This window comes from Canis lupus, chromosome X (assembly GCF_003254725.2).
Source record: "Canis lupus dingo isolate Sandy chromosome X, ASM325472v2, whole genome shotgun sequence".
NCBI lineage: Eukaryota > Metazoa > Chordata > Mammalia > Carnivora > Canidae > Canis > Canis lupus.
Genome location: NC_064281.1, coordinates 6,550,333 through 6,569,467, shown reverse-complemented (window position 1 = coordinate 6,569,467; position 19,135 = coordinate 6,550,333). Strand labels below are relative to the sequence as shown.

General features: G+C 48.1%; 1 protein-coding gene across 4 annotated transcripts in view; it reads right to left on the bottom strand.

The window, feature by feature from the left end:
- Positions 1-133: 133 nt before the first annotated feature.
- The window catches only part of SHROOM2 (shroom family member 2), a 143,420-nt gene continuing 124,418 nt past the window's right edge, over positions 134-19,135 (bottom strand). For 3 of the 4 annotated variants that reach the window (XM_025436208.3, XM_025436224.3, XM_035711559.2), the window contains 4 exons: positions 13,483-14,007; positions 12,132-12,303; positions 5,569-5,841; positions 134-2,898 (listed from right to left, as the gene is read on the bottom strand). In XM_025436208.3, coding sequence (XP_025291993.3) covers positions 2,632-2,898; positions 5,569-5,841; positions 12,132-12,303; positions 13,483-14,007 — 1,237 coding nt within the window. In that variant the 3' untranslated portion in view covers positions 134-2,631. The remainder of the gene's footprint in view (positions 2,899-5,568; positions 5,842-12,131; positions 12,304-13,482; positions 14,008-19,135) is intronic. The other variant, XM_025436213.3, reaches the window with a different exon arrangement.

Sequence of the window (19,135 nt, the reverse complement as noted above, 5' to 3'; positions counted from 1 at the left end):
ATGCGTATACAAGTAATCAGTCCCACAACTTATCAGTAGTTTCAGAATTGGGCATATGGCGAGAACAGTCTAACTATTTAAAAACAAACAAACAAAACAAAAACTAACCTAGGTAAATCAGAGACATGCTCCATTCACTCAGAGACACTATTTATTTTGTTAAAGTCAAGCAGGATGATGTGTTGAGAGGTAAGTGGTAAGTGTCAAGCATGAAATATGTACACATTCTCCACAGTGGACGGCAGGATAAAAGCCACAGGCAATGCCCCTGACTGAAACCTTGCTATATAGAGCATTCCAGAGCTGAGTTATGACAGAGGAGGGGAGTCAGCCACCACCTAAGAATGCCAAGGGCAGAACATTAGCACCAGATCGTTGTCGTATGCAATAATATAGCTATATACAGTTATGTACATTGACTCACTGAAATCTTTGGGTCCCTGCTAACCAGACATTTAAGAGGCAAACGGGACGGGCACAGGACACGTATGATGACATGTGCTTTGCTGAGAGGGTAATAGAGCACTATATATTGCTATGTGTAAGAGAAAGTCCTCAATAGCCCTCAAAAGGCTGGATCCAGACACATAAATTCTATTATTCACATTTTACATATTGATCATCAAAATGATTCACAATACTGTATTTGAGGGGAAAGAATCACAGATAAAAGCTTTGTCTAAATTAAAAGCAAATTACACTCAAACTACTGTGGTTGTCCCCCTGAGGGAGAACGATGGAGGTCCGTGGACAGCCAGCTTCACCTTTTCTGAAGTGACCAGTTTTCACAGCAAGGGACTGCACCAGGAGGGAAGGAGGACACTTCATTGGCAGGATGGGGAATTTTTCAAGTCAGATAGAAATAGCTTAATTTAAGAGGGATGAAAACTTGTGAAAAGGCATTTATCTTTTTGGCATGGCTGGGTTGCCAAAAAGTGTTTATTGCCTGCATTACTGAAGCTTGCCAGTTGGGACCCCTCCCCGGGGTGCACAGACATCCATGCTGTGGCTCAGGAGTCCAGCTCACCCTCTCTGGCTCAGGAAGTATAGACATCAGTCAGTTAAGACATTCATGTGCACGTGTGTTTTGGTAAGGCAATGGTCACTGCTGACAAAGGGACATACACTCCCTACCTGTTGGCAAACTTTTGTGGGAATAGGGGGAAATGAGGATCTAAACGATCCCTCCATCAAACAAATGTCTGGATGTCAGCTCAATACGAATTCACCCAAGGGGTTCTCCTGCCATTTACCAGGCATTGAATCAGATGAGCATCTGTGAATGAGCACACATTAGGTCTGCAACGACGTAGATAAAAAATGAGTCATAACCAAGCCACTGGTGGTTGAACATCTTCCCACAGGCTTGTTTGCCGTGCACATATCCTCTTTGGTGAAGTGCCAAGGTAAGTCTCTTGCCCACGTTCTAACTGGGCTGTTTGTTCTCTTACTGTTGAGTTCTCAAAGTTCTTTATGTGCTCTGGATCTAGATCCTTTGTCACATACATGCTTGGCAAGTCTTTTCTCCCAGTCTGTGACTTGTCCACTGGAAACCGACAGCACGACAGTGTTTTCCTACTGCACAGACTCTCTTTAGAATCTTGCAATTTCAACCAATAAAATGGGCAGAAGAAGATCAACTTTAGGGGTTGTCTAGTTCATAGGACCTCTGAAAAGCCAGAGGAAAGGTTCTTATAAGCAAATGCATAGGACCCTTATAGCAAGGTAGCAGATTTAAGGAGGCAAAAAGAGACAAGTAGCCGATTATCGTTAACAACCATTTGCAACAAAAGAAGTGTTTTGGGGAAAAGTAATTTCAGAAACACACCATTGGTCTCATGAAACAAATGTCTAGCAAGCACGTAACACTACTGGACCCACGATTAACCAAGCAATTTCACCCTGCAGGAAAAAACATCCCTTGGGCCATAACATCAGTACTAAAGCTATTTGTTCTGTGGGTGTGTTTTAAAGCATGCAGACTGTTTCTTTCAGTGATGGTTTTAGAATGAGTGAACCCAACATGCAGGTTATTCATTTCACAGCTGGGTTTTTAACTACTCGGAAACTATTCACTTTTCCTAAATGTTAATAAATTACCATCCTATCATCATGATTTTTGCTGGTGGACAATGAATGAGGGACAACAAACACTCCACACCATTGGACGAAGAGGGATAAAACATGGCAGCCCATGCTTTGGACGAATCACAGAGTAAGATGTGCACCAGGGCTTCCCGTCTCACGCACCCCACCCAGCGGGGCCGCTTCCCGAGTGGATGGGAGGAAGGGCAGACCTAGCAGTGACTATAACCACTCGCATGCATGGCGTGAGCAGAGCCCACAGTCTAGACTGTGGAGAGTCGCCGTCCCCCGGAGCCTGGTGCCACGTGTGCTAACTTGCAAAGGAGAATGGCTACCAGTGAGACATTCTACTCAGCATTCAAAAGGGAAACTAAAAAATTAAATAAATCATTGCAAACATACATGGAAGTTATTGCTTTCCTAAGAGCCATTTTGCTACCAGAGGATTTGCTCTACTGGAGATAAATACAGGCTGAGGTTTCTACTTGCATCCTCAGGAACGGAGCTCCGAGGGCCAGTTCCTGTCGGCTGCCAGGGACGAGCCTACTATTTGCCTCTTTCGGGCTGAAGGCTGTCGAACAAGCACTTCAGCTGCTCTTCACCCAGGTGTATCTTATCTTCCAGCTCCCGCTGCTCGATGATGAGAGCGGACTTCATCTTCACAAAATGCTCATAGTCCGCCAGGCTCTCCTCACTGAGATAGCTGGCCAGGATGTCGAACACGATGCGCTCCCGGCGGTCCAGGTTCTCCTTCAGTTCCTTGGCATCCTCGTGCTGTTGGATGAGAACCCGTTGCTTCTCGAGCAGCGATTGCTGTGGAGAGAGAGAGACAAGCCCGTTGAGGACTAGGCCTAGAGCAGGGGCTGCAGCCAGCGCCTTGACAATGCCAGCAGGTGTGGGGGCTGGTTCAGTGGAGGCCCTGGCACCAAAGGCAGGGACCAGAGACCTGATGACATGTACGCAGGGAAGACTTGGGGTGTGGGCGGAATGTACTCGGTGGCTGCAGCAGACTCCAGCCCCAGCACCCCCGTAAGCACTCACGGCTTGGGACACCCTCACTTTTTCCTACCGCTGTGATGAGAAGACTGGGCCAGGGACAGACAACTAGAGTTCGGAGAGGCTCAAGAGGTGTAAAGGACCCGGGGATCCCAGGCAGGCCAGAGGCCTGTCTGTGGCAAGACATGGAGTAAAGTAGGCAAAAGAAATAGAGTCTAAAGAACTTCTAGAGCCGGGTCTCTAAACCACTGGGGCAGGAGGAAGAGCCTCTGGGCAGCCTTGCAGAAGGATGCGGGTCAGGGGGCCAGGGCAGGCAGAAGGGATACAGGGCTGGGGGCAGATACCCGGGCTCCTTACAAGGGTCCTGCTAGGGGGGACACAGACGAACCCGTCCCCAAAACATGGCACTCATAGTTGCAAAATACACACTTAGCTGTCCCTACCATCCCCAAGTTTAATGAAAACTAAGAAGGAAGAGACAAATGCATTAAATGCCTTCCAATGTCAACTGGTGGAGGCCGGGGGTTCATCTCCTCGGTGTGATTTGCACTCAGGCACCAGGACAGCCACTCTGTTATTCCGCTACTTTGCAACCTGGCCACGGACACTGATCCACAGCCACACGGGAGCGGTCTAGGACGCAGCGGCGCTCTGTAAAACAGGCACACTCAGGAAGAGCACTCTCGACTCGGGGCTTCCAGGAAGCACCTGCAAACCCCATCGCCTTGTAGGGCACCCTGCCCGCTCCTGAGGGACACCTCTAGCTTCACGTCAAACACACATACAGTGAATTTTCACGGAAAGAGGGGAGGCAAAGCAAATTAATTCCAACCCAAAGGGAAGCCGATGTTAACGGATTCTAGAAGTCTGCTTCAGGCTATTGAAATCAGTTGGGCTGAGTGGGGACAGGAAGCTGCAGAGATTGTGAGGAGGATCTGATGTGTCTGCATCAACTCACGTGTTCATTTTCTATCTGGAAAGATGAAGGGAGCCTTATAAAACCTCCCTCCATGGCTTTTAACTGGTTACGATGTCTGTCTCTGAAAAGTTTAGCTTCCCTGAGATTTGGCTGCCCAAATGGATTCCCCTCCAATGCCAGCTATGCTGGAGACTGGACCACTGCACTGCATCTGGCTGTGGCCATGAAACACTGCCTTTGGAGGGACCCCCAGGGACGGAGTGAGGGCTGCAGAGTCTGGTACCCAGGAGGACCACGCATGTGGTACTTAGTGTTGTGATTCTTTCTATCATCCTGAAATTCTAAATAAAGTCTCTGTTCTTCCACATACACAGAAAGAAAGATGAATCAAAGATGAGCTGAGTTGCAAAGGCCATACTATTTTTTCACTTATTTTAATGCTTGAGAATATTCCAATTATGTAAAAATAAATCTCTTTCCTGTTTGTGTTATTTTCCTCTTTTTTAAAAATTTATTTTTATTTATTTATTTATTCATGAGAGACACAAAGAGAGAGAGAGAGAGAGAGGCAGGGACACAGGCAGAGGGAGAAGCAAGCTCCCTGTAGGGAGCCTGATGCTGGACTCAATCCCAGGACCCCAGGATCATGCCCTGAGCTGAAGGTGGACGCTCAACCACTGAACCACCCGGGCGCCCCTAACTCTTTTTAGATACACCTGGTAAGGATGGGAAAAACAGCAATATGGAATCTGAAATCACCCAACGGGTCTCAGTTATTTTTTAAATGCTTATATAGTATGTTGAAATGGTAGTAACTAATGACTTAGCTAAGCGCAGAACAACAATGGTCTGAAAGCGACACTTGAGAAGATTTATGTGGATGACACCACTCTCACCTGGAATAAGGGAGAAGGGTGCTTCTTCTGCCCCTCCTTTCAGAGAAGTTAAGAAGTCTTATTAATAATTAAGATGATCATTTGACAGCCTACTCAAAGAATCAAACTCAATCTTTTGCTGATATTTGACCTGGAAGAAAAGCCAACGAGGCAGGTATTATTTCCCGTATTCTGTGTGTGAAACACCGAAACTATGAGACATGTTCCAAGCTGCACACCTCCAGGAAGGAGAAAAGGCTGGCAAGTCGTTTGCCTCTTTCCAGACTGCTATGTGCACTCCTGTTAAAAGCAGCAACATCACGTTTTATTATCACTGAGTGCTTACAGTTTGTCAGAGTAGGTGAGCTCCACTCACACGTAGTCAAGAAAAGTGAAAAGGACTCTTTCCTAGGAAGAGACAGTTATTAGTAACGATCCATGGGGACAGATGAAAAGATGTCACAAAGCAGCCACGGCTCCTCCCAAGGATCACAGCAGCCCGGCGGTCCAGTGATGACGGCGCTCTGGCCCCTGTACCCCGCGGCAGCACCTGTCTCAGTTACCAGAAAGAGAGGGAGAGCCCGGGATGGGCTGCTAGAGAACTGTGTGTGGCTTCACAGCGTGACCTTATGACACCTTGTGCACAATGCTCACAGGCCGCGCTGACGTCCAGATCGGACACGAGGTACCTACCCGATCACCAGGAGAAGTACTGTCGTCCAAATTATTGAGGGCATTCTCCACTCGGGCCAGGCGGCCGGACAGCGACAGCAGAAGGTTGACCACTTTCTCCAGGTCCCCAATGAACATGCGGAACTTGTCGAACTCGTTGGGTTTGCAGACATCTTTGGCAATGGCCTCCACCTCGTCCCCAAGGGCGCTGTTGGCTTGGATGTCTTCCAGCAGGCTCTCCCGGGCTTCCCGAAGCACTTGCAGCTTGCGACTGATGCTCTCAATGAGTTCCTGCTGTGGGGACACAGGGTGGCATGCAAACACCCATGAGGACGGCCCCAAGCTGGCATCTGCAGCCGTGGTCACCGCTCCCATGCTCTGAGATAAGTGACCTGTGTGGAATTCAGCTGAATGGGGTAAAGGTTTACTTTGCATCAAACAACAGAGGACTTATAAGACCAGGGGAAGGATAACAGCTCCTGGTTAAGTCACTGGCATTTAGAAATATACATATATATATATATATATATATCTAAATTAATTACATATATTATACATATAATATATAATATAAAATATATATTATATAACATAACATATATTAATATAATATATAATTAATATATCATATTAATATACTAATATATTTATATATGATATAATATATCAATATTTATATAATTAATATATCATATTTATATATTATAATCAACATATTAATATATTAATATATATTTCTAAATTAAATATATATATTATTTATATATATTATTTATTTAGAATATATATAACATGATCATTTTACCCATTTTTAAGTGCAACACTCTGTGACATTAAGTATATGTGCTGTATGACCGTCATCATTACTAGTCTCTGGAACTTTCTCATGATCCCCAACTGAAGCTCTGGCCGTTAAATACGAACTCCCCATTCTCCTTTCCCACTAGCCCTTTAAATGATTATTTTTGAGGTGCTTGGGTGGCTCAGTGGGTTAAGCGTCAGTCTTTGGCTCATATCATGATCCTGGGGACCTGGGATCAGGCCCTATGTTGGGCTCCCTGTTCAGCAGGGAGTCTGCTTCTCCCTCTCCCTGTCACTCCCCCTGCTTGTGCTCTCCCTGTGTGTCAAATAAATAATTAAATAAAATCTTTATTTTTTAAAGGTCAAAAATAAAAAATAAAACCTATAAATTGTCCACCCTCGTGAAGTGAAGCGGTGCCATATGATCTGACTTGAGTGGCAAGATTAGCTGCCTCCTTTGTTATATTTGGGAAGAGTTATAGGGATGGCTCTAAAGAAGTACAATGTGTGAACCCCGCCCTGGAAAAAATTACTTTCTTATGATCACGGACATGTTTCTGCCATTAGGTCCACCCATGGCGGCCTGCAGGAAGGACACACTGAACTGCTAGCGCAGCACTGCACACTTGGAATGAGCTGATCACACGGCAGTTTTGTCTCAGGATGAAGCATTGACAGAGAATCTCCATCCAGCATCTGTGTGTGCATACACATATATAAAAATAACCCCCCAGGGCAGCCCCGGTGGCACAGCGGTTTAGCTCCGCCTGCAGCCCAGGGCGTGATCCTGGAGACCCTGGATTGAGTCCCACGTCAGGCTCTCTGTATGATGCCTGCTTCTCCCTCTGCCTGTGTCTCTGCCTCTCTCTCTCTCTGTCTCTATGAATAAATAAATAAAATCTTTAAAAAAAATAAATAACCCCCCAGACCTCAAAGGCACAGGATTCATCAGAGCACTGCCTCTTCTTGGCTCAATGTGCCTCAGGCTTATCAGCGCCCCTAGACAGCCGGCAGATTACAATGGGAAGCAGTTTTATTTTTTCAAAAGATTTTATTTATTTATTCATGAGAGATACAGATAGAGAGGCAGAGACACAGGCAGAGGGAGAGGCAAGGAGCCCGACGTGGGACTCGATCCCAGGACCGCGGGATCACGACCTGAGCCAAAGGCAGGCGCTCAACCACTAAGCCACCCAGGCGTCCCAATGGGAAGCCGTTTTAAAGGACAGCTGTCCTCAATGCTGATCAATCAGCATGGTTTTTCTCTTAAGACAGACCACATGGAATTTATAAATTGCTTTAGGCTTTTTTTTTTCTTATAAAGATTTTATTTTGTTTGAGGTAACGAGAGAGGGAGAGACAGCTGGGGAGAAGCAGACTGCCCACTGAGCGGGGAGCCTGACATGGGGCTTGAACTCCGGGCCCTGAGATCATGACCTGAGCTGAAGGCAGATGCTTTCCCTGACTCAGTGGTTTTTTCAGGTCAGCTTCTAGCTGCTCAGGATGCGAAGACATTTTCTTCCTCAGTCACTTAAAACTGTATGCATCTACATTACTTTGATGTTTTGTCTCCGAGTGTGGGAATCTGAGTGTGCCTGTGCCTGCCTATCTGTGTGTCCGTGTATCCAACTTATCTGGCGAGATGGTTTAAATCAACTTCGAATGCCACAGCTAAGATGGCTCTTTTGCAGATATTCATTACTTTATGGAAAAGCACAAAACAGATTATAGGGATGGAGAACTTTCCAAGTTCTTGCCTGAAGCCAACCCTAAGCTGAATGAATACCTCAAGTAATTCAGAGGATTGTGGATGTATGAGGAGCCCTAGCCAGTGTTCCTGGTAATTCTTCAGTGTCATTATTCTTTAGCAATTACCATAACAACGATTTCATGCCAATGCATGAAAATGTGCCTTCAAACCTGTAGTATCAGCTGAGCTAACTTGAAACTGGGTGTTCTGGAAGGAGCCCAAATTCCTTTGATTCCTTTATATGCCTTACATAAGTTTTTATTAGAAACACCCTCCCCTTCTTCCTTAAAGGGCCATTATAAGCAGCACAGACGTGGACTTGCAAAGATCTTGGGACAAGGCCTGACCCAGGAGGCACACGCATCAATCCCTCTCAGCAGCAGCCCGGGTGCAGGAGGCCTAGCCCACCACAGAGGAACCTCAGGCAAGCTCATCTGCGCCTGTTCTGCAGCACGCGGCGTTCGGGGAGGCCTGGGTTATAGGGGTGAGTGGTGGCAGAGGCCGCAGCTGCACTGTTGCCTCTCACCTCTGTTCTGTTGGTCCCCACATACCTAACTTCTGTCCCACTCCGTGGGGGAAATGAAGTCTTTTCTCTCTGGGCCTTCTTTGCCCACCTCTTGGCTCTAGGGAGAAACCATAACCCTCTCAGATTCCAGACTTTGACCAATGAGTGTGTTTGGTCTGGTTCTCCTGAAGAGTCCCACGCCTCAAGCAGGGCGCCTTCTGAGCAGTGTGCCTGGGCCGCCCCAGGTATAAAAAATACATTCAGCCTTCCCAGTGTGATGCCTTCAACGAGACACCAGAATTCCCTACCTGCTTCCCTGTGAAGGGCCCTTCATTCTCTTGCCTATGTCCTTAGTCTTCCCTAGCGCATGGGGTCACTCGATTCGGCTCCGTGAGCACGCAGCAATAACTGTGATCATGACAGCCCAGGTCACCGTGGAATGTCTGGTACTCTTGCTGTTCTAGACCCCAAATCCCACGGTGTCTAGAAGGTACACCTGGCCCATCAGGTACACCTTCACAGCGCTCACTTCCTCTTCTGCCCCTGTGCACACTTTTGCCCAAGCACAGGGCACAGTGTATTTGTGGGTAGTGGAAAGAAGGGTAGCAGTCACCTTTGTCAAATCAAGCCAAAAACCAGGATTCCTGAGTCACTGACACTGCACAGAACTGTGATTTATAGCATTTGCCATTTATGGTGAAATTGTTCAACAGGTGCATTTTGAACAAAATGTGTCCATTGGCTTAAGAGCTTAATCATGGAGGGTGGGGCGGGGGCAGGCTGTCAGGCGGTAAATTCAATTCATAGGGACTCCTCTCAATCCTGAAGCAGCCACAGGAAAGGAGGCGGTGGCCCAGCATCTCGTGCCTCCCAAAAGCAAAACAAGAAAGTGCCACATAACAGCCCGGGTGGCTCAGTGGTTGAGCGCCTGCCTTCAGCCCAGGGCCTGACCCTGGAGACCCAGGATCAAGTCTCACGTCGGGCTCCCTGCATGGAGCCTGCTTCTCCCTCTGCCTGTGTCTCTGCCTTTCTCTGTTTCTCATGAATAAATAAAATCTTAAAAAAAAAAAAAAAAAAAAAGAAAGTGCCACATAGGGCATGCTGTGCCCCAAATTCATCACAGCAGGAGAAACAAGGGCATGTCGGGAAGAGCACAGTCACCTATATCTAGGGTGAGGATGGAATTAGAAATGTACCAATGTACATTTCTTCTACTTTTATGAGAATAAGTAAAAACATTTTTGATTCTTTATTAAACAAACAAACAAAAAATGCAACCCTAAGCCAGATACAGGGCCTCTAGAAGTCCCAGGACCAAAATGCTAATCATTTCCTTCGATTCCTTTAATCAAAAAGCTACTGTTGGGCAGCCCGGGTGGCTCAGCTGTTTAGTGCCACCTGCAGCCCAGGGCCTGACCCTGGAGACTCGGGATCGAGTCCCCCGTCAGGCTCCCTGCATAGAGCCTGCTTCTCCCTCTGCCTGTGTCTCTGCCTCTCTCATGAATAAATAAATAAAATCTAAAAAAAAAAAAAAAAAAAGGTACTGTTTCCCAAAACACTGAAAGTAATTTTTGTTTCAGCACGAGTCACGGTATTTCTTCTATTATATCTGAAATCAACCAGCAGCATTTTTAAACCACTACTGACAGAAGCAGACTTCCAGCATAATTTTTTGCAAAGATTTTTGTTAAAAAAAAAAGTATTTTTTAATGAAAGCTCTTTTCCAAAGTACTAAGCATAGGAAAACATTCACAAAATGCTGGTTCCCTCCTTTTGTCTTCCTGGTAGCATTTAAACCAGCTCCAGGCCCTGGGAATAAACAGTATGTGGTGTCCTCTGGGACAGACCTTCTTTGGCAATTTCTTCATCCCTTTAATGCTGAGGGTTTCCTATTAAAAAAACAGGTAAGCAGCACCTAGCTGGCACAGATCTGGCGTGCTGACACATCATGAAGGTTTCAAGCTAACATAGTAGTGATGACACTGACACGGATAGCGGTAATTCTGTCCCTACTATGACCTCATGACTACTCACTGGTCCCCGACCTCATTCTGACTTCATCTCCAATCCTCCATTCCTCTTCCACACAGCTCCAGCCCCTGGCCCCTGCTGCTTCTTCAACACATCGTGAGGCTCCTACGTCAGGACCTTAGCACGGGCTGGTCCCTGTCCCCACAGCACCCCTAGGCACCCTCAGGGCTTACCCCTCACACAGCAGCACCCCAGGTCACCGTTCGGTAATCAGCTCATTGGGGCCCTCTCTGTAATCACATTCCTTTGTTTCACTCCACTCCTCACTCTGTTTTCATTCTCTTACCATCCAATGTACTATGTTAAGGGCTGGCAAAATCTTTCCATAAAGGGCCAGACAGTAAAGATTTTTGACTTTACAGGCCACACGGTCAGGTGCAAGCACTCACCTCTGCTGCTGTGGTGTGAAAGCCACCAGAGAGCATACAGAAATGGATCTATGTGGCTGTATTTCAATATTTACAAAAGCAGGTGGTGGGCCACGTTTGGCCCACAGTCCATAGCGTGCTGACCCTGTATTGTATGGGTGTTTTTATGTTGGCTGAACACAAGCTTCCCCTCGGGTCAGGGAGGGCTCTATTCTGTTTTGTCTCCTGTTACGCCCCCAAATGCCTAAGGAGTTCTTTGAGTTAACAAATGATACTTTTTGGTTGACAAAGCACTTTATAACCACTGTTGGGATTATGATCATCTGGTTACAGGTACTGGAACTTGATATTCAAAGAGAACATGTGACTTGGTGGAGGGCACACAATTAAGTCCCTAGATCTTATTTTTATTTATTTTTTTAAAAAGATTTTATTTATTTGAGAGAGAGAGAGAGAAAGAAAGAGAAAGCAAGAGGACGAACATGGGGGAGGGGCAGAGGGAGAATCAGGCTCCCCGCTGAGCAGGGAGCCTGTTGCAGGACTCCCATCCCAGAACCCTGAGATCATGACCTGAGCTGAAGGCAGATGTTTCACTGACAGCCACCCAGGCGCCCCAAGTCCCTAGATTTTAAATGGGATACAAGGGGATCCCTGGGTGGCTCAGCGGTTTGGCGCCTGCCTTTGGCCCCGGGGAGCGATCCTGGAGTCCTGGGATCGAGTCCCATGGGGTCCGGGCATGGAGCCTGCATCTCCCTCTGCCTGTGTCTCTGCCTCTCTCTCTCTAGGTCTATCATGAATGAATAGATAAATAAATAAATAAATAAATCTTAAAAAAATTAAATGGGATACAAGGGTCATATCAAGTTGAAGTTTGAATGAGACTAGTACCCACTTAATATGACCTTGGATCTTATTATACAAAGATGGTAAATCAGGAAAAGGCCCAGTTTTGGAATAGTAGGCTTAACTACAAAGGACTTAATGCTATTGCCCCAAACATCATCGTCCTGCACAAAAGCTAAATGCACATGCCCCTGGACATGTGGAGCAGGGCCCACGCTGGGAGCAGAGAGACGAGCTCCCCCTGCCTACCTACGAACATGCAGTCATTGACAGTGGGCTTTCCTACCTTCTTCACCGACAAGTCATGGTCCAAGTCGCTCCCCGAATCCTCTTCTGGCTCCTGCTGTTGCTGTAGGTCCTTCATCTTAATCAGCAACTCGGCCTTGGGGGCCGATGTACTGTAATAGGTGGAACTGGTAGCAAGGGACAAGGCCACTGGCACGCTTGGCTCCTCTTTCCTGGGGAAAAACTCAGAACTTCAATCAGCTGAGACGATAGGTACAGAGGCCCCCTTCCAGCCCACAGCCTGCCCTGTGACATGCTAACAGTGGTGCTAACCAAAAGATGACAGCCAGGGGCATGAGACAGCCAAAGGGGGAAGGGGAGTAGGTGACAATGTTACAACTAGAAAATATTTGCCAAATGGACACTCCTAAAGTCTACAGAATGCAGCTTTTTAAAAAGGGGAAAAAGTCAAATAAGCAGAGATGTCTAAAAATCTCCCCCCAGGAGGGAAGAGAGCAGAGGGATGGTTTTCGCCAGAAGCCTCACATCTACAAGGACTAGATGTGCACAGTTCTGTGTAAGTGGGGCCATGGGACCCCAAGTGCAACATGCACCTTTTTACTTGCAGCCATGTCTGCTCCCTTTGTACTTCTGTGCTGCATTTCACCGGCACTCTCACATATTGTCAGGTAAGGGTGCTGATGGACAGGGCGTAAACAAACAGGACAAACATAACCACACACACACCGGTGTGGGCAGCTGTGAATGAGACAGTGTGCAAAGGACATGCCTACCAAACCAGCGGCCACGTAATCCACTTACTGCGCTCCATCACCAGGAACAGAAATCCTCCATCATCATCATCATCATCATCATCATCATCATCATCATCAATCTTCATTATTAACATTTGAGGCTGGGTGCTTCTTTGCTATGAGGGTGTCCTGAGCACTGTAGTGTGTTGACAGCCTCCCTGGTCTCCACCCACAGGATGCCAGGACTACCTCCCAGATATGACAACTAAAAACGCATCAGAAAATCGCCAGCTATCCCCTGGAGGGACACGATGTCCCAGCTAAGAAGCGCTGTCTTCTGAGAAAGGAGCCTGTGGGCATCACTCCGAATCACAGTGGCCCTGAGCCAAGACAGCACTGGAGCTGTGGTATTTTCACATCTTTGCCAGGCCCCAAAGCTGGCAGCCCCAGGAAGGGGCCTTAGTGGCTCCTTTGGGAGGGTCACAAAACAACCAAAATGTGCTGGAAAGCACCGGGCAGGGCTTATGGAAATCTGCCCCCCAAAAGTTATCATGAAAAGAAATCTACAGATAAGCCTCTTGCCCTTTTAAGCCTAAGAGGGCAAGAGGGCAGAAGCACGCACGGGCAAGCTGCAGAACTGAAGACAAGTGTACTTACTTCTCCTCCGTGGTTCTAGGAGAGGGGATTTTGGGGAGCAGCTTCCTCCGCTGCTGGGCTTCCTCCAGGAGGTGCTCGTCTTTGGGGAAGATCCCCTCCATCAGGTCCATGGTGGTTCTGATCTTCACACTGGGGTCCAGGATATCGGCCAGGGACTTATCCTTCCCCACAATCTCCCGGGCCAGCTCTTCTGACTTGAGGTCTTCAGCTGTCCTCTCTTTGGCCTTCACGTAGCTGAGCCCCGAAGGAGAGGCCCCGCTGTCCTTGGTGGGGGGCGCTGGGGTGCTGGGCGGCTGCGGCTCGGGCTCAGCGCCCTGGCGGCTGTACACGCAGAAGCGTGAGTAGGACTGCTCCGACGTGCTGAGCGTCTTGATCTGGTCTCTCTCCAGCCCGCTGGGCAGCGCGGGCAGCTCGGCGGTGCGGGCCAGGCCCTGGCGGCTCTCCTTCTCAGGCTGGCTCTCCGAGTGCACAATCTTGATGGGCACCATCTTCACCGTGGTATTGTTATCGATCACCCGCTCAATTCTGGGAAGAGAAGGAAGAGCCATCTGCTGAAAACACACAGTGAGCCCCGCACAGGGTGCTACCAGGGATGGCAACCGGCTGGTCCCTCGCCTCCCCGGACGGCTGGAGAACGTGCTGGAAGGAGCCTCTAGGATCACACGGCCCAGGACAGGGAATGGAGGTGGAAGAGGCCCTGTTTCCGGACCCAGATTCCATTTTCAAAGTCACCCCCACACCCACCTACCTAGAGAAGCCTAAGGGTGTATCCCTGGGCTGAGAGGCAATGGTTTAAAGCTCATTTTCTTGCTGATAATAGTGCAAATGTTAACAAGTTACATTTTCTACTTAGTTATGCTTTGTTTGGTCGGGAAGCCTGCAACACTTATTAGGCTTCTTTCACGAACTATCCTCACAGCCTCTGTAATGCTCAAAGCAGGGCCGGCGCACACCCACGGGGGCCTGTGTGGGTCTGGGCCACGGGAAGATTTCTAGAAAGAGTGGTCGTGTTTTGAGTAGACACTGAGCTCCACCCATCCCCCGGCCCCAATCTGAAGCTTCCTCCTGTGGTGTGTGCCCTGGGTGTCACCCTCCACCTGCCTGCCACCTCTCAGCACTGCCAGCCATGCTTCACACGGCTTTTCACACCAGCCACATATGGATCTGGCGGCAAAGACAGGACACTTTGCTTTCATTAGTATTTAAGTGATTCACTAAGGACACACTTTTCCTGTAAAAAAAAAAGGGGTGGTGGTGGTGGTGGCAGCTCATTCAGGTCTTGGTCTCAGGGTTGTGAGATCGAGCCCCACATGGAGCCCTGCACTGGGTGTGGAGTCTACTTAACATTCCCTCTCTCCCTCTCCCCCTCCTCAATCCTGCTCACACATACTTTGCTTCAAAAGAAAGAAAGAAAGATTAATAAAAAACATTTCCCAGTGAGAGTAGCTGGGGTGCACCCCACAGGACAGAGAGAACACGGAACTGGTCAGTGTGATGGGGCTTCATCTAGGAACCCTGCACACTGTGGATGCCCTCAGCTACACCTTGTTGGACTGCACCCCAGGGACCTTGTGGACCAGGGCCACTGGGACAAAAATCTGTTTCAAGTATTTAAAATTTTTTTAAAGATTTCATTTAGGGATCCCTGGGTGGCGCAGCGGTTTGGCGCCTGCCTTTGGCCCAGGGCGCGATCCTGAAGACCCGGGATCGAATCCCACATCGGGCTCCCGGTGCATGGAGCCTGCTTCTCCCTCTGCCTGTGTCTCTGCCTCTCTCTCTCTCTGTGTGTGACTATCATAAATAAATAAAAATTAAAAAAAAAAAAAAGATTTTCTGTTTAAAGAAAAAAAATAAAAATAAAGATTTCATTTAGGGATCCCTGGGTGGCGCAGCGGTTTGGCGCCTGCCTTTGGCCCAGGGCGCGATCCTGAAGACCGGGGATCGAATCCCACATCGGGCTCCCGGTGCATGGAGCCTGCTTCTCCCTCTGCCTGTGTCTCTGCCTCTCTCTCTCTCTGTGTGTGACTATCATAAATAAATAAAAATTAAAAAAAAAAAAAAAAGATTTTCTGTTTAAAAAAATAAAAAATAAAAATAAAGATTTCATTTAGGGATCCCTGGGTGGCACAGTGGTTTAGTGCCTGCCTTTGGCCCAGGGCGCGATCCTGGAGACCCGGGATCGTCCCACGTTGGGCTTCCGGTGCATGGAGCCTGCTTCTCACTCTGCCTGTGTCTCTGCCTCTCTCTCTCTCCGTGTGACTATCATAAATAAATAAAAATTAAAAAAATTTAAAAAAAAATAAAGATTTCATTTATTTATTTGACACAGATGGAGAGAACAAGTAGGCAGAGCAGCATGCAGAGGTAGGGGCAGAGGGCAGAGGGCGAAGTAGACTCCTCGCTGAACAGGGAGCCTGACGCAAGACTTGATGCCAGGACCCAGGGATTGTGACCTGAGCAGAAGGCAGACACTTCACCGATTGAGCCACACAGGTGCCCTCCGTTTCAAGTACTTTTAAAGGACGGATTAGATAAAGAGAGCCACCTGCTGGTGCCCAGAAGGGAAGGAAAAAACAAGTGAAAACCACAAAGCCAAAACTCCAAACTTGTTTCTAACTTAGTGGGCCTAACATCACTTCTACAGGAACACCTGGGTGGCTCAGTGGTTGAACATCTGCCTTTGGCTCAGGGCGTGATCCCGGGGTCCTGGGATCGAGTCCCACGTCGGGCTCCCTGTGTGGAGCTTGCTTCTCCCTCTGCCTGTGTCTCTGCCTCCCTCTCTGCCTCTCATGAATAAATAAGTAAAATCTTAAAAAAAAAAAAAATCACTCTACAGTGTGATGCTAACAGACCAAATTTTGTGTAGCACAAGGAACGTTCCAGTGCTCTATATTAAATGCTCCCCCCCATCCCCCGCTCTTTAACTGGTGGCTGGGAACACAGTGTGTTTTTTCCCGTTTACTGCAGTGTACAGGCTAAAATAATTTCGTATTGTCTTCTCTCCTCCAGTAGAAATTACTAGATGTTTTATCTAAGTATTCACGTACAGTCCCCCCAATGCCTTTTTTGTGAAGAAATTTTAAAAGGCGAGCTTGGTGGAAAATACCATTTAGATGTGCTAAACTTCAGAAGGAAACTTTTGGCATTTTATTTAAGCAAAGACAGAGAAACAAGAACCCCTCTTCATTCCTTTCATTCCACACTTAGAAACCTGGACCACCTATTATTTATTTCTTTTTTTTTTAAGATTTTTTTTATTGGAGAGAGAGAGAGAGAATGGGGGGGGGGGTTGGAGCAGAGGGAGAAAGAGGGAGAAGCAGACTCCCCTCTAAGCAAGGAGTCCGACATGGGGCTCAATCTGAGGACCCCAGGATCATCACCTGAGCCAAAGGCACTTTAGTGACTGAGCCACCCAGGCACCCTGATTTTTTTTTAAGTCAGCTGTACACCCAGTGTGGGGCTTGAACTCATTACCCTGAGATCAAGAATCCCATGATCTGGGACACCTGGGTGGCTCAGAGGTTGAGCGTCTGCCTTCAGCCCAGGGCATGATCCTGGAGTCCCTGGATCAAGTCCCACATCTGGCTCCCTGTGTGGAGCCTGCTTCTCTCTCTGCCTATGTCTTTACCTCTCTCTCTGTGTGTCTTTCATGAATAAAAAAAAAAAAAAAAAAAAGAATCCCATGATCTCCCAACTGAGCCAGCCAGGCTCTATTACTGACTTCTAAGTCTGCCCGTATTTATTTTCCCGCACTTGTGGAGAAATGATTTCCAGGGCAGGAAGACATGGAAAAAAGAACACAATGAGAACAAGTCCTTCACACACCGACATATACTTTCCAACAAAGCATCTCTTCCTGGTCCTTTCTAAGCATAAATGCTCTCTCCTCTAGAAAAGTGTCCAGACTTCTACACCGGAAAAGTTGGATGAATGTTTACTTCAAAATCAGGGGTAAAACACAGCAGATGAGACCTTACCACAACTGGATCGTATCAATTCCTAATCCAGGGCCGCCGGGTGGCTCAGCAGTTTAGCGCCGCCTTCAGCCCAGGGCCTGATCCTGGAGTCCCAGGATCGAGTCCCACATCAGGCTCCCTGCATGGGGCCTGCTTCTCCCTCTGCCTGTGGCTCTGCCCCTCTCTCTCTGAGTGTGTGTGTCATAAATAAAATCTTAAAAAAAAAAAAAAAAAGTAAGCTAACCTAGTTTTAGGACAGGAGTTGATGCCCCCGCCCCCTTTTTGGGCATGAATGCCTGTTCTGGAATTCCTGAGTGAGGAGGGCAGCAGCATGCACCTCCTTTGCTTTGCATTCCGGCTGCAGCTCTCAGCACCTGGCACGCAGGAATTGCTCAAAAGGTGAGCAAAGGCGGGAGTCTGCCCCGCACCCTGGCCCGAGCTCCAGCAGGCAGCCGGCACACGCGCACCGTGATCCAGGGGTAACTGGAAGAAGGGGAGACCAGACAGAGAAGGAGAGAAGGGGAGCAGCTCGTACTCAGGAAATTAAAGTCCGCAGAGGGCCGGGCAAGAACAGTATCTTGGAGCTGAGCTCAAACGACAGGCAGGGGAGGAAGGCCAGGCCCAGGCTCGCTTTCCTTACTGACCGTCGGTGGGGGAGCGTGGACACACAGCAGGGCTGGGCCCGCGGGGCCCTGGGATTCCACGCTCTCACACCATGGTGTAGCGGCAGACAACACCCGGGCGAATGGGGAGTAATTCAGAGCACTACGGGCGATCTCCTGGGGAGCAACTTTCGAAGGCGGCACGGCCACCATCTGCCTCACCGCACTTCTAGGGCAGAACAGGGAGGGCAAATTTGGCAATGGGTCCAGATACCGACCAGAATCTAGCTGTCTGAGCACTTCTTTTTTTTTTTTTTTAATATTTAAAAAAAATTTTATTTAATCATGTAAGAAAGAGAGAGAGACAGAGGAGAAGCAGGCCCCATGCAGGGAGCCCAACGTGGGACTCGATCCTGGATCTCCAGGATCACACCCTAGGCTGAGGGCGGCACTAACCTGCTGAGCTACCTGGGCTGCCCTTTTTTTTTTTTAATTTATTTAATCATGAAAGAGAGAGGGAGAGAAAGGAGAATGAGCACTTCTACCACCAGGGACATGGCCCAAGTGATGTGGTGGGAAACCCTGGCTTCTGCCCACTAGATGCCGGGAGCAACACTCCCTCTTCTGCTGTGACATCTAAAACATCTCCACAAAGCCCGATGTCCCTGGAGGTGAAACTGCCTTCCCCCAGGTTGAAAAGCACTGGTCTAGAGAACAAGAGGAAAATTCTCCACCTCTTCCATTTCTCAGCTCTTCAAAGGCACTCAGGGAGGAGGAAAACAGTAAACAGTCAGTGCTCTTGACTGGCCAGTCCCTGTTGGATGACACTTATCACTGTCTCAATGGCCATGATAGACAATCCCATGCCTGCACTTCTAACAGCAGCACCATGCAATATAACACATGTTTCGTCTGCTTTAATTAAATGTGTGTACCAGCTTGGCTCTTCACATAAGGTAAAGAACAGCGTGGGGGCGCCTGGGTGGCTCATCGATTGAGCATCTGCCCTCAGCTCCTGGGATCGAGCACTGCATCAGGCTCCCTGCTCAGCAGAGTCTGCTTCTTCCTCATCCTCTGCTGCTCCCCCTGCTTATG